General features: G+C 36.4%; 2 protein-coding genes across 2 annotated transcripts in view; one reads left to right on the forward strand and one right to left on the reverse strand.

Annotated features, from left to right (window-relative positions):
- Positions 1-7235, reverse strand: LOC139695648 (endoribonuclease LACTB2). Its single transcript, XM_071594459.1, has 6 exons — positions 7200-7235; positions 6940-7073; positions 6569-6850; positions 6275-6473; positions 6039-6167; positions 1-3392 (listed from the first exon to the last, which is right to left on the reverse strand). Exons 2-6 carry the CDS (start codon positions 7059-7061, stop codon positions 3252-3254), a joined length of 873 nt encoding a protein of 290 aa, XP_071450560.1. The 5' UTR covers positions 7062-7073; positions 7200-7235; the 3' UTR covers positions 1-3251.
- The window catches only part of LOC139695647 (NADH dehydrogenase [ubiquinone] flavoprotein 1, mitochondrial-like), a 20962-nt gene continuing 14323 nt past the window's right edge, over positions 7201-13839 (forward strand). The window contains exons 1-4 of the mRNA XM_071594458.1: positions 7201-7313; positions 7480-7535; positions 7820-7964; positions 12021-12114. Of these exons, the coding sequence (XP_071450559.1) occupies positions 7262-7313; positions 7480-7535; positions 7820-7964; positions 12021-12114 (347 nt within the window). The 5' untranslated portion in view covers positions 7201-7261. The remainder of the gene's footprint in view (positions 7314-7479; positions 7536-7819; positions 7965-12020; positions 12115-13839) is intronic.

Here is a 13839-nt window from a genome sequence, read left to right on the forward strand (position 1 = left end):
TCATCAAAGAGCAGCACTTGCCACTATACACATATGCCATCATAAGAAAAACATGTAAATATATACATTCATTACCATTGTGAAGAGATATACATGTATTATAATTTAACTATTGAGAAGTCCAGTTCAAAATATTCACCTAAAGAATACAAGGGGTTTGACATCAACCAATCCTCGATCTCATTTTTGAACCTATTACAGCTAGTCAGTACTGCAGTATGGGGCAGTTTGTTAGTATAATTTTAAGGCAAGGTTATATGAATGGTTGAAGGTTTTGGGCAATCTGCACTGGGTAATGTCTAACATATTTCTTGACCATGTATTATGTCCGTGTATATTACCTCTTGATGTACATCATCTTTTCATGAATTAAGCATTGGTAAAATGAGAAGCTTGTTAACTATCCATACCATCAAATCGTTTTCGTACGGTCTCATTGTTCTATCATGTGGTTTCACCCATATTCATTACAGTTTATTGTTGTCAAGCGTGTCATTTTTACATCATTTTATTTATCTCTCTGTATTGGCATGTATATAATTCCACTTCCCTCTATTTCTGGTTATTATCTCCTGTGTTCCAGTTTTTAACACTTCTGCTTTAACATTTCTGTTGAAATACTAAGACCTAGTTATTTAAATTCCTATTCTCTCAATCTTCTTTTCCTCAAGTCAAAAAGGTTATCCATTGATTCTTACAACTTCCATTTAAAGATTATACATAGGCAGATACCCACTTCATTTTTAGCTAATGCTTTTATCCACAGTGATCATTTTGTCCAGATGAATTTAATGATCAGCAAATTCTCATTATTTTACAAGCTCATATGCACGCACATGTATGCAATCAAACAGTGGTTGTTTTGCGGGTAATCTAGGCCAATATATACATAGGCAAAAGTCACTTCAATTCAATCAAGGAATGCTACCCATTTTAAAGGTAGGTTTTGAATGGCCCCTAATGACTATTTATTCATTTCTAAATATAGCAAGCAAGCCAAAAGTACGCCCTTCGACCATATCAATGTTGCAGGGCACCTTGAACTAATAATAATTATTTATTTTAATTTAATAGGGTCCTATAACCATAGGTAGTTTCATGAACACACATATATATGCATTAAAAACATAAATGTATTACAACTTATCTTCCTAAAATTCATATGAACCTCAGTATGCTTCATTCTCCAGGATGACATTTTGCTTTCCTTTGAGAAATGACAAGGATGAAGTGAACCATATATGTGCAGGAATCTTATTAACTAAAACAGATGCTTGGTGATGTGGCCCTCTGAGCTAGAGAGAATAAGAATACTGATTGCTGTGAATGTTATTTTCCCCTTGGGTATGATATTCATGAACATTTGTATTTACAGGAAAAATATGAGGGTGACTTTTAGCAAACAGGATACATGAAAAAAATGTAGACTGAAGGAAGTTTTAAAATGTTAAAAGATAAAAATATTGATTTACTGAGAGTACAGGTAGATAATCCACTCACAGCTTTCATGGCTTGCCTTTGTAATTATAAGTCCATAGGAGAAACATATGATTACCCACAAAACATGATTCAACGTAAAAGATAAGCTTGTACTTTATGATAATGGAGTGAAAGTGAGCCATCTTTCTGGTATTGAAAATACTTATAGCCAATTCTGATGCATGAATGGACCAGCTCAGAGTTGTATGTACATGAATCAAGAAATGTTATTGAAACTCACCCTGAGAGCATCATATTAATATTTAAATCATCCAAAGGGTAAGCTTCCTTGGCAAGAAGATAAATACAGGAGGTTAGTAGTTATAATTAAGTAATTGGAACCATTATACTTCAGCATCTTGTTGGCACATGATCATGAATTTTCAGTAGCAAATATTAGACTACTGGAGGTATTGTCAGCATGCAATATTGAACTACTGGTAAAGTTTCAAAGGCAGGTATTAATGAACAACCCCAACAGTGGAAGAGGGCCAAGGAAGTAGCCACCAACCTTGATTTTCTAATTGAGCTAGCCGGTTTGGATCTTCAAGATATGTGATGAGTGTAACATATTAGTGACCTATCACTCAGAAAGTATGTCAACCAATTGAGTGTATCAGCATAAATTCCAAGGTAAAATCTTTCTTCTAAGAATACTATGGACATCATCTTTAAGATCAACAGAAATACCCACAACATTGTGCTTGTGGTTTAGGAACCCTGAAATATATTATATTAATATACTGGAAAATAGCAGTAGTCATCGACCTGCCTGTTCTATGCTCACGTTGGCAGCCATTCAGTGCGTCAAAGGACAGAAGGTTCACGGCAAATATGCTTATATGTGCATGAGTAAGCTTTTCAAAAAGAAAAAACTTAACAACACAGATATAGGTATATAATTTACAGATTCAGAAGATTAGCCCCTCTTTTGGCATTGGTATGAACCTACATTAAGGTGGAGGGAAATCATTTGGTCAGTGGAGGCAAACTTCTAAATCTCCTTTTCTCATACTGTTGACTCTTCTACCCAAGTATCTGACTGCATCAAGGTTGCAGTCCACAGAGAACCATTCTTAAAGTAAGACAGAACATAGTGCTATATATTTGACATTAATGCAAACTAGCTCTTAATTTTTAAGCTTCTTTTTTAGGGATTAATTTCACCAAAATGTATCCTTGGTCAGGTCCATTTTACAGAAACTTTGAAATTTATGGGGTGATGATAATTATGTGAAAATTAGATTATTGGCATGTGGGAAAGTTTAGTAAAACAAATACGCAGGATTATGAAATTAGCACTCAATGTAATTTTAGTCGGAGGCCATATAGGATTACAGAAACAATTTGTAAATATCTGGGAAGTAATTTGGATGAGAACACCAATTAGAAAATGAGTATTAGGGGAACATGCATGCATACAAAAGGAGCATTAATGGAAAGGGAACTGATTAACTGTACTCTGGTGGGTAAGATCTGTATTAATGGTTTAAAAAAAGACAGAATTAATCGAAACAAACACATCCGTTAATCATGTGATCACAAAAGAGTACATTTAATTTTTCCATGATTGATACACCCATTAATAATTCACATATTTCCAACCAATTGTACAATATATATATACATACATAAAACCTTTACAAAAATTCTCACACCAAAATGTGATGAGCCATTGAGTGATGAAACTTTGGTAATCCCCAAAATGGCATCTCTGGTTTCTCCTAACGGAGTGCACCACCACCTTAGGGGAGCACTAACCGCAATTTCCACTACAACCGATTCGGTGGACAGACTATACCAGTAGCCTTCCACTTGGAACCCTCCAACCCCACCTTACCTTCCTTCAGCAGTTTTGACAGGTGGTGCCCCACGTTAACTGCAGCTGCAGGATACAAGTGCTCGGGTGTCTCCTAGGGAAGTAAACATTAAGACTGAAGACCCTTACTGACTGCAACAAAAATTTACAGTCGACAAAATGTCATGCATATTCACAAAACTCTTAAAGGAATATGGACGTCACTCTGTAACTGTGCACTCAATGCAATTTCCTTCAGAGCAATACAATGTGTTTCTCTATCACTAAGCTAGTTATTCTCTCAAATGACGATAGGTAAAGCAATTTAAATGCATTCTTGAAGGTGCAAGTTGATAAAGAAATTATAGATATATAAAATGGATTGAGGGATGTAAAGCCCATAGAGCAAGAATGGGTGTTAAATTGAACGATATTTTAGTGTGTTCTTATGGTAAATAAAGTGTGAAACAGACGTATGTAGATATTACAGGTTGCGATTGAAAATTTTCATTTAATGCTATTTTTTTGGATTCCTAGTGTGATAAGATGTTACCTTCTAGTGGTTGAAATCATGACTATTTCTGAACCATAGGTTTGACTTTGCTTTTGGACTGAAATAAAATAATAAGAATTTCTAAACCCCTTTCCTGCAACAGCAGGTAATTGTTTTTTGGAATAAACAAGGATGAAAACAGGTAGGGAGATTTTTATAGGTTTCTCTTTGTTTTTTGACACATGTAGTAGTAGTAGTAGTTTTGAGGGGAGGCGACCGACAGCTGAGGTCATTTGCGCCATAGGGGATGGATAGGAAAGGATGAAGGGTGGAGAGAAACCCGGCGTCGGCATTAGCCTACTCTTTACGAAAGGCGCCAAGGGGTCCGCGGCTTAACGTCCCATCCGACGGACGGCGTACTCACTCAAAGTGCCCTCCACAAAGCACCTCAAGCAGGGATCGAGATACCTCTGAAAAATATTCAACACCGCCGGGATTTGAACCCGGGCCCTCTGGATGGGAAGCCAGTTTGACACATGTTATGTCCTATAATATCACAACATTTATAGACTTAAGTGTGAGATTACATTTCATTTAATGTTAGTACATATCTCCACATTCACAAGGAAATTTTATGACATTTGCTCAGAGCTATTTTTCACTTTTCCCTTGAAATAGATGGAATATTATTACATTTTCAGAGGACTGAATAATCAAAAAGGACCTTTCCCAAAAGCATTTTTGAGCATTCAGAAAGAGGTAATTTAACTCATTAATGCCCAAATTATCTTTTTTAACTTGCTATACCCTGAGGGGACTCTTTTAACACAAAAAACTTTTTCATAATTTTAATAATTTTTACAATGGAAGAAGATGCATGCAACTGAAGTTGCTTGTGGGCACTTGCTGTAGGGAATTAGAGCAAGGCATGAAACTAAAGAGTATGACACAGTTCTCTTTGCCATCTTTATGTTTCCCCCCAGTTCTAGTAACTATGGATTATTTGAAAGTTATGGCATAAACAGTAGAAGTTAACTTTACAAAATGACATAAACATAATTTAATATTTTCATCACATCCATAAATATTTTTGGTGATTATTTCAGTTATTACCAAGGTAACACGAAAGTGCATTAAACGAAGGGCAACTTTACATTTCTGAAAATAGTAAACTGCTCATTTTGTAAACTCAACACAAACTTTGTGATTTCATAGGCTTTATTATGAAGTGATATAGGCAACCTTATTGAAGTCCTTCAAGGCCTTTTTGTATATACCTATAACCCAGTCCAGCAGAATGTAAAACAAAAAGCTTCTTCAAATAAAGAGCACAACCCCCTTGAAATGCAAATAATACATCATACTTGCAACTAGCCTCAGGCTTAGCTAACCTTTTACGTATAAAACTCCAAGTCTCTAAGTAAAAAGTGGCCTCCATCACTCTTTTGCTCTCTTAACAACTCGATAAATTATTAAAATTCTATGCTCAAGGTCAGCCTCTACCATGAACCTATTATGCTGTGGGGTAAGCAGCAGAATAAGCAAATTAAATTTCTTTCTTTCTTCACTAGAATAGCGGTTACCTAATCCGTTTCCCCCCTCAGATGCAATTTGCCATAATAGTTTATACACTGTTACAGTGAGTAAAATGTATTTGACGTTTCATCAAGTAAATCTATATTTGTGACTTCCCTCAATAGACCCTCTGGAATTTTCATTAACCCTTTCAGTGCTATGCATAATTTATCAATTTCGTACGAAAATTGGCAGGATATTATTATGATAAATGCAGAATTTATGAAAAATATGTGTAAAACATCAATATACGAGGTCTGTTCTGGGTGTATCCATCCATGCAATGCAGCCGTTTAAGAAATATACCTAGAACAATGAGGCCTTAGACCCCTTCGCAGTACTTATTGACCTCACACACTTATCCCAGCGTCTCTTCCACTTTTCAACCATAAAAGAGCGGAGAATATTTCATGCATGGGTTACATGGAGGAAGAGATTAGGAATATGGGATGGAATGAATGGAAAAGAGTATGTGTGGAGACATAAAAAATAGCTTACTGTAATGTAGGGTTTTCACTTGGTGCTTGGAAAGCCTTAGCAGTGGTTACTCTCTGTTCCCATCAAGGAGCTATCTTAAACGATATATTACCGTAGGTACAATAGCTTAACATGACGTTTGTAAGGCAATCTGTTTTGTATATGTATAGAAGCTGGGAGATTGTGGAAGCTAATCACTTACACTTCAACACTTACCGTGTATATGAGTTTAACAATATCCATTTCAGTGAACAACCTATTCGGTTCATTTTTCAATACCCCTATTATTCCTTGCTCCCTTTTGTTTCGATGATCGATATAAAATTTTATTTTTGGTGATGGATTCTGAAATGATAAAAATGAGAATTGGCTTTCTGTTGAAATTGCGGTACCACATATAATCTGTAAAGTTTGAAACAAAAAAAATTGAAGAAAAAGTAGCAAATTAGCACCTCAACTATTGGACCATGTCCAGGGTATATCACATCAGGTTTGATACTCAAAATTAAGTCCAGCGATTTCATATACTCGTAGAGGTCTTCAAACACTGCTGTGCCTTCTCCTAGGATACAATCGCCACTAAACAGGGAATTTTCTTCCTTTAATGTTAACACGATGTGATCAGTTGAATGGCCAGGTGTGTGAACAATCCTGTATAATCATAGAACGAAGCAATGATTCTATAATGCAAGTGGACTATGAGGAGAAGCCTTCTTAACTTGCCAATCTTAACACTATTAGCAAACCTCAATGTGGCTCCTTCAGTTTTAATTTCTTGTCCATCTTCCAAAAAATTCAAGTTGACAGGTTTAGAGAAGTAGTCATCTTCGCTATCTTTCCTGGGATATTTCCAAATTGAGAGGTTAGGCTGTATGGTTTCCAAAATATCTTCCACTCCACCAATGTGGTCATGATGCCAATGCGTGACAATAATTCTATCAAGCATAAGGCTTTCCTCCTTCAGGAATTTCTGTAAATTATTCATATAGAGGGGTACATTCTTTTCGCCGGTGTCTAGTAGAATTCGCCTGAGACACGTAAACAAACAGTAGCTTTATTAAAATTAAGAAATTCAAGAGACACCTTCCCATGACACTTCTATGAATTTCTTCCGCACTTTTTTCCAGTTCCGATCAAATAAGTATTCGTTCCTTGTAGTGTCATAGGCCCTGGATTGCATCCCAATATTCTTACAATTCTTGAAGATAATTTTGAAACAGACGGAATTGACGCGGACATGACTGCTTTTATCTTCAAAAGTCAAAGTAATAATGAGAAGTGGGTTAAAATTTTCTTATAAGTTGGCATTGCCAAACATTTAATTTTTATGTAATATTAAATCAATCATATATGTGATTTATTATCAAATTTGTTGACCTTGACTCTTAGTCCGACGTACTGTAACGTAGTAGACTTCCGTACTTCATAGGGCGAGAAATATGGCGACTCGTTCACTGCTGAGATGGGGAAACTTTTCAAGAAGTCAGTTAGGTTGGTAAATTATTTCTTCGACTTTTGTGGCTAATATAATTTTTATTCAATTAGTAATTTACGCGATGGTGGTTAATAGTTCAGTGTCAGTTTTTTTAACAATATTTGTTATGTAAGTCTACTGAGCCTCTAATTTAAGATTTATACTGTTTTTAATTATTTATAGGGCAGTTCGGGTTGCCAGCCATTCAATATAGACCGAACTCATCCCAGCCCACCAAGGTTATTAAGGTTTTCTTGTTCTAATGATACAATATGCGGCCGTTGATTTCTTCTTGTGTTGAAAGTTACTGTTATGTATACTGACTTGCCCTGCTATTTATTCGTAATACTTAAGTTCTTCATATCTTAATTGTGTTTCTTGGATTATGGATAAAGCATTTTTACTATGTATGTGCGTGCCAAACAGAATCACTGGTGTAGTTTTATTTTGCTTGCCATAAACTCGAATCATATGCGTATCCGTATTGATGTAATTTACGCTAATTGCGCCTTTTCCATTACAGACCAATTTTGGCGATTTGAAGGACGAAGATAGGATATTTACAAATTTATACGGAAGGCATGACTGGCGTTTGAAAGGGGCCCTAAAAAGAGGCGATTGGTATAAAACTAAGGAGATTGTTTTGAAAGGAGCTGATTGGATTATAAGTATGTATGGCGTCTTTTTGGCTTAAATGAATAATGTATAGGAAGTATGGTTACAAATTCACGATACCTGGTGGCCAATGGAATTATGAAGGACTGGAAAGCAATTAATTCTGCACAGTCTATTGAAATATTTATTTTCTTTTCCGCAAAAAGATCTTTTTGGGTAGAAATTAACTCAGTGGTTGCGAACTCATTTTGTCCATTCATAAATTTGAACTGGCACTAAAGTTTTTTCAGTGTTTGGAGGTGAAATTCTTTTGTGCATTAAAGTTCACCATGCTTCAGTGTCAGAAGGAGCGCAATAATAGGAGTTAAGCTCTCGACCTCAAATTAAAAGTAATATTCTAAAATGCTGAGGTTTGAGAAAATTATTTTGTAAGTTTGTTGTGTTGGAAGTGTGTGTGGCATTTTGAAAATGTTTGCCCAACTCGGACACACTACTCACTTTTACTGCTGTATTTGAAAAAATGACTATGGAAAGTAATTTCTGTTACTCGCCACTTTAATTTGGTCAATATTTCGTCTTGTTTGGTTATCCCGTAAGTACTCCTCTGTTGAGTATTCATGGCACAGAATAAAAATTGAAAGCTACGTTTAAACTGCTTCTTGACATACACTCTGTCTGTTTTCGCTTGAGGAAGACATCTTTTGGCCACTTCATGCACCGAAATATGGGAAGTTGAGGATTGGAGTGGGGGAGATGAGATGCCTTCTTTGTTAGGGAGCGTTATTTGATTAGGCTGGCAAGTCATGTGTGTGAGAGTTGATAAATGTGCATAGGGAGGGTTGGGGCAATAGTCTCTGGTAGACTAATCAGCTTCAACTAGGGAGGAGAAAAGAAAGATTTAGAAACCTAAAAATCTTAGTTCATAATGGACGTTGGTAAAGGAGTGAATGCATTTAGGGCACATGAAGTTATCCACTAATTAATGCCGGGTTTAGAATGGTATTTTCGGAGATATGGAAGTAGAGTCAAGTCTTCCATGTATGTGTCTTGACTTAAATTTTCCATCACAGGAATAGAGAACAGCATTCTTGTAATTTCTATCGCGAAATGCTTAGATAACTCAATTTATTTCATACTCTCTGGCCATTGTTTTTATGCAGCTCTTTCACTGCTCCATGGAAATCACTTCCCCGTGTAATTCACTGGGCTACAGCCATTTCTGTCAACTTTAATCCAGTTTTCGTTAAATCATTTTGCAAAGGTTTTGTTAAGGTGCAATTCAAGCATGTACAGGAAGAAGGAAATTGGTGGCTGGTGCAATGAGTCAAGGTTTAAAAGAAAGTTCTGGAAGCACAAAAATGGTGTGTAGCACTGTATAGATCAGAAAACTGGTATTGGAGGCAATAGGATTAGCATCTTAGGTTGGAGAAGAATATAAGCACTAACTAAGGTGAAGCGGAAGACCAACAATCAAGGTTTTAAATACAGTTGATGCCATTGTTGTTATAGACCATTCAAAACCTAAATTTAATTGGTAGATTTACACTGAAGATGATGTTCTGTTGGCAAATACCTACTTTGTCTTGATATGTGGGAGTTGTGTAGGAGGAGGTGTACTAGAATTGAAGTAAAGAGGACTGGTTGGTTCAATATTGGGAGTAGAGTGAGGCAGGGGTGTTGTCTCTCCCTCACCTTATTTAACCTTTATGTGAAAGAAACAGTCAGGAAATTCTGGAGAGAAGGTACATGAGTGTCAGGTATGGATTGATGATAAATAGGAGCAAAGTATTGAATGTTGGTGGAGATGAGGAAATAAATATTGTAATGGAAGGAAAAAGGCTGGAACAACTGGAGAGATACAAATATCTGGGTACGGAGGTAACAAAGAGCTGTAGGAGTGAAAAGGAAACCAAAACAAGGATAGTGATGGCCAAGGAAGTGTTCAGCAGGAAAAGAAAAATGTTATATAGCAGAATTGATATTCGACTCAGAAAGAGACTAGTTAAGTGATATGTTATATGGATGTGAAACATGGACTGTATTAAAAAGGGCCTGTGAAAGGCTGAAGGCATTTGAGATGTGGGTATGGAGAAGAATGCTGAGCATAAAATGGACAGACCGGGTGAGGTATGGGTTGGTGTTGAGGAGAGCAGGAGAAGGGAAGAGTTTGCTGAGAACAATCGGAAAAAGAAAAGGAAATCAGCTTGGACACGTGCTAGGAAGGGACTGCCTCTTGAAGAAGGTCCTAGAAGATATGGTGTATGGGCCAGGCAAGAGGTGGCGGAGGAGGGTCAAAATGACGGATGATGTGGAAGAGGGTGAAAGGTGTATGGAAATCAATGGAAGAGCACAGGAAAGGAAACATTGCATGGAGAAGAGGTCTCCATGGACCTGCCGACCACAGCAGATGGCCTATGATGAGCCTTGATATTAATGCTTCCTTCCTTTTTCCTTAATTAAAGCTTTCCTTTTCTGGATTCCCTATTGTATCAGAATTTGGATTTTTGAATAAGCCTAATTTAATTTTTTGCCCATAGTAATCAAATGGGTAGAGTGCTCGGGTATTGCTTGGAGGGTTCTGAGGTCAAGTGATACCTTTGGACACTCATAGCTAAAAACCCTAACTGGAATGCGACATCTAGAAATCGCCACTTTCTGGTGACCATGAGTGTCAACGGAAAAGGAGCTGCTTGCCTTGCCCTGAATTTGTGAATTTCACCCATTAAGGCTTGCTTGCTTTGAGAAATGGAGCTGCTTGCCTTGCCCTGAATGTGTGAATTTCACCCACTTAGACTTGTTTTGAATTGAGATTTACCATAGCTTATTAAATAATCTTCGGTCTTTAAGAGTATAGTTTAATTAATTTAAGCTCAATAATCACAATTAGCTGTTGGACTTTTGAATGCATAATTTCACAGAACTGAAAGGTCACTAATTTAATCCCCATCTTCCTGCAGTTCCTTCTTCCTCCAGAGATCCTTGAACATGCCATTTCAAGTATTGTTATGATGTTTCTTACCTGTCACCGTTTTGTATTTTATAATAACTTTTATGGGCCCTAAGGAAAAAATAACAAAAGAAAGTACATTTTTTTGCATTTGAAGATAGCCTTTTATTGGGGCTCCCAAGAAAAACTGATGCTATTGTGGTGTGAATTCGAATTGTTAACTAGTTTCAGGATTTTCATGAAAATTGCCAACAGAGGCTTAGTAGTAGATGACTCAAGTTTCCATTATGCAAGAGTGATTTTTGCAGCCCCTTAGCGAAGGGTAATACGACCCCTTAATGTTCTTTATTCATAAATGGTATCCCTTTTTATACATATTACGACATAATAGGGGAAGTAAAAGGATCCTCCAATTCCTGTTTGGCTACCTATTTGCTGGTCTCCAATCACTTTTTAAAATGTGCGTGAATTGACTATGATTTCATGGCTACTCCATGAGATGCAAAATCTTTATGGAAAACAAATTTTACCTGAACCTGGTCACTTGCAGATAATATCCCCGACCCTCCTCTTTATACTGTGGCAATACAAATACTGATAACATAAACATTGGTCGTTGAAAGCACCTGTAGTTGTCAAATAATATTTAAAATACCATTTTGATTGTGGCCTTGCACAGGTAAAATGGAAATCTTCATAGTTTTTTAAAATAGCTTGTGTAACATTTATTACTTTTGTGTGATGTAAATTGGTCCTTCAGCAAATAATATTATTATTTGTGTTTGTGATCAATAGCTTAATTATTAGGTAAATTCCTGAAATAAGGTCAGCTATGTCCATCCAGAAGAGTTAAACAAATTACTGGTAGCTGGTGGCGTGTTTTGAAGAAGTAGATTGACCAACTTCATTATAAGCCTTTGCTTCTTTGTGCCACCTAACCAGTTGATTTGTGAAATTCGTGTTGTTGTTCGATGATGGAGCTGGTTAATAATATGCTTGTAAATCAACCAGAGGCATGTTCAGGTGCAATGTGCTTTGCAGTGATGTGGATGACAATTCCTTTAATTCCATTGTCCCTGGAATGAATTATAATGTTGTAGAATGTAAAATCAAATACCCACGCTCTCATTTTTTTATTTTAACGCAAGCCATTCCACTTCAGATGAAATCAAAGCATCTGGTCTTCGTGGGAGAGGAGGAGCTGGATTCCCCTCTGGTATGAAATGGAGTTTCATGAACAAGCCATCGGATGGCAGGTAATATATTCAATTGCGTACCGTTTATTCAACCATAACTGTTGTCTGGGTTTTCTTTTTTATATCTCCATTGATGCAGGTTGCATCCGGATGAAACTATCTTCCTTATCCTTCCGTGGATGTTGTTGCATATTATTCTGAACTAAAAAATTATTTCCAGGTTTTTTATAATTATTTTTAAAATTCTCTGTAGTAAATGATTTTGTGTACAATTACACACCTTAGGTTTAAATTGTTGGAAATAATGTATTTAACTGCTAATACTGGATAACACAACCACCCCCCCCTTTTCCTCAATTATATTTTAAAATAGTAGCATATTTTTTTTGATGGCTAGGCATTCCATTCCCTTTCTCCGCTCTCAAACAGTTGCCTACCTCCAATGCCATGTTCTGATTTTCCTATCTGATGAAGGATATTGGTCTTGAAGCTATTTGGTAATGGTTGTTCTTTTAAGTGTCATTTTCAGATTGTGTAGCAATATCTTTGTACCCCATCTGTAGTCCATATTACTCACCTTATCTCTTGTACCCGCTCCAACCAGGAAACCAACCTCACGCCTTCCAATATTCATATATGTATGGGGGATGGCTCACTTACCAGACACCTCGAAAATGGCACTCTTGAGTCGAAACCATGGTTGGTTAAAGTAAATTGAACTATAGAAATTTGCCATGTGACCCTATTTCTTCAAAGTGAACTGGAGTGTGTGCTCACTATCATATTCTGAAGGATATTAGAGTTATCCAGTTAGCGTAACTACTTCTTGAAATTCAATCAAGTGTTGTTTTATTGGCATCACAGAACTGTCTGGGAAACTAAATGCAGGGCTGGGAACAAAACTAACCACCCTTATTGCCACGCATGCTTCACTTTCACATATCATAAGAATCAATTCTAATGTTTTGGTTTGCTCTCACCTTAATTTTGGTGTGGAACGAATGTGGTTGGCTTTTTTATTGTAATATTTGCAATGGCTTTTTATACGGTTTACCTTACAATGTATGGGTATGGTAAATGCTTCTATAAGCATATCGTTTCCCGAAGGTAATGGAAGAATCTGAACTATAATGAATGGCTTTTAACAGTGATTTTGACGGAACAATAATATTTAACACTCTTAGTACGGCTGGTTGATATATTGGCTTTTGCATCTTGACCAAAAAGTGTGGCAGGCTGATATACCTGTATTAGCTCAAACATAAGATATTGTTTAAAATTACTATAATTTATTAATTTTTAATTGAATCTTGTGTATTATTTCTCATATAAAAAATATGACTTCTCTGCTTTATATCTTGTTTTTTCTTTAATTTTCTATTTGAAATAATTCTCGTAAAGTATAAACCTTATTTAATTTTTATGTTGAACTGTTTACATGTGGGGAAACTCAGTCTAATGGTATGTTCATTTCTTTCGCTGAGGAGCCTTTTCATTATGGTTTCTCCCCGAAAGGCTAATCTGTTAAATTCTGCAAACTTTTGAATGCCTTTTGATGAATCTGTTTCGACACAAACTGCTAAGACTTGGGTGACATGATGCTAGTGAGACATCACTCTGCAAACATTGGTTTCTCTTGCCTTCCGTCTTAGATAATCATTTAGGCTCTATGTAATATTATGACATTGCAAGCATTTCTCCTTCTGATTGGGCTTGTTTCTTTTACTGCCTTGAGAAAGAAAGTTCGTTGTAGATGGTATGCGAAGAACGCAGTTGGTTCTCTTT

This window comes from Hetaerina americana, unplaced genomic scaffold (genome assembly GCF_022747635.1).
Source record: "Hetaerina americana unplaced genomic scaffold, ioHetAmer1.1.p SCAF_61, whole genome shotgun sequence".
Classification (NCBI taxonomy): domain Eukaryota; kingdom Metazoa; phylum Arthropoda; class Insecta; order Odonata; family Calopterygidae; genus Hetaerina; species Hetaerina americana.

Excerpts from the sequence above, each read along its gene's own strand:
- LOC139695648 (XM_071594459.1), bottom strand. The coding sequence starts at position 7,061 with ATGTCCGCGTCAATTCCGTCTGTTTCAAAATTATCTTCAAGAATTGTA. Across the intron at positions 6,168-6,274 it reads GACATGGTCCAATAGTTGAG|AATCCATCACCAAAAATAAA; the intron begins GTGCTAATTTGC and ends TTATCATTTCAG. Across the intron at positions 3,393-6,038 it reads TTGTTAAACTCATATACACG|GAGACACCCGAGCACTTGTA; the intron begins GTAAGTGTTGAA and ends TTACTTCCCTAG.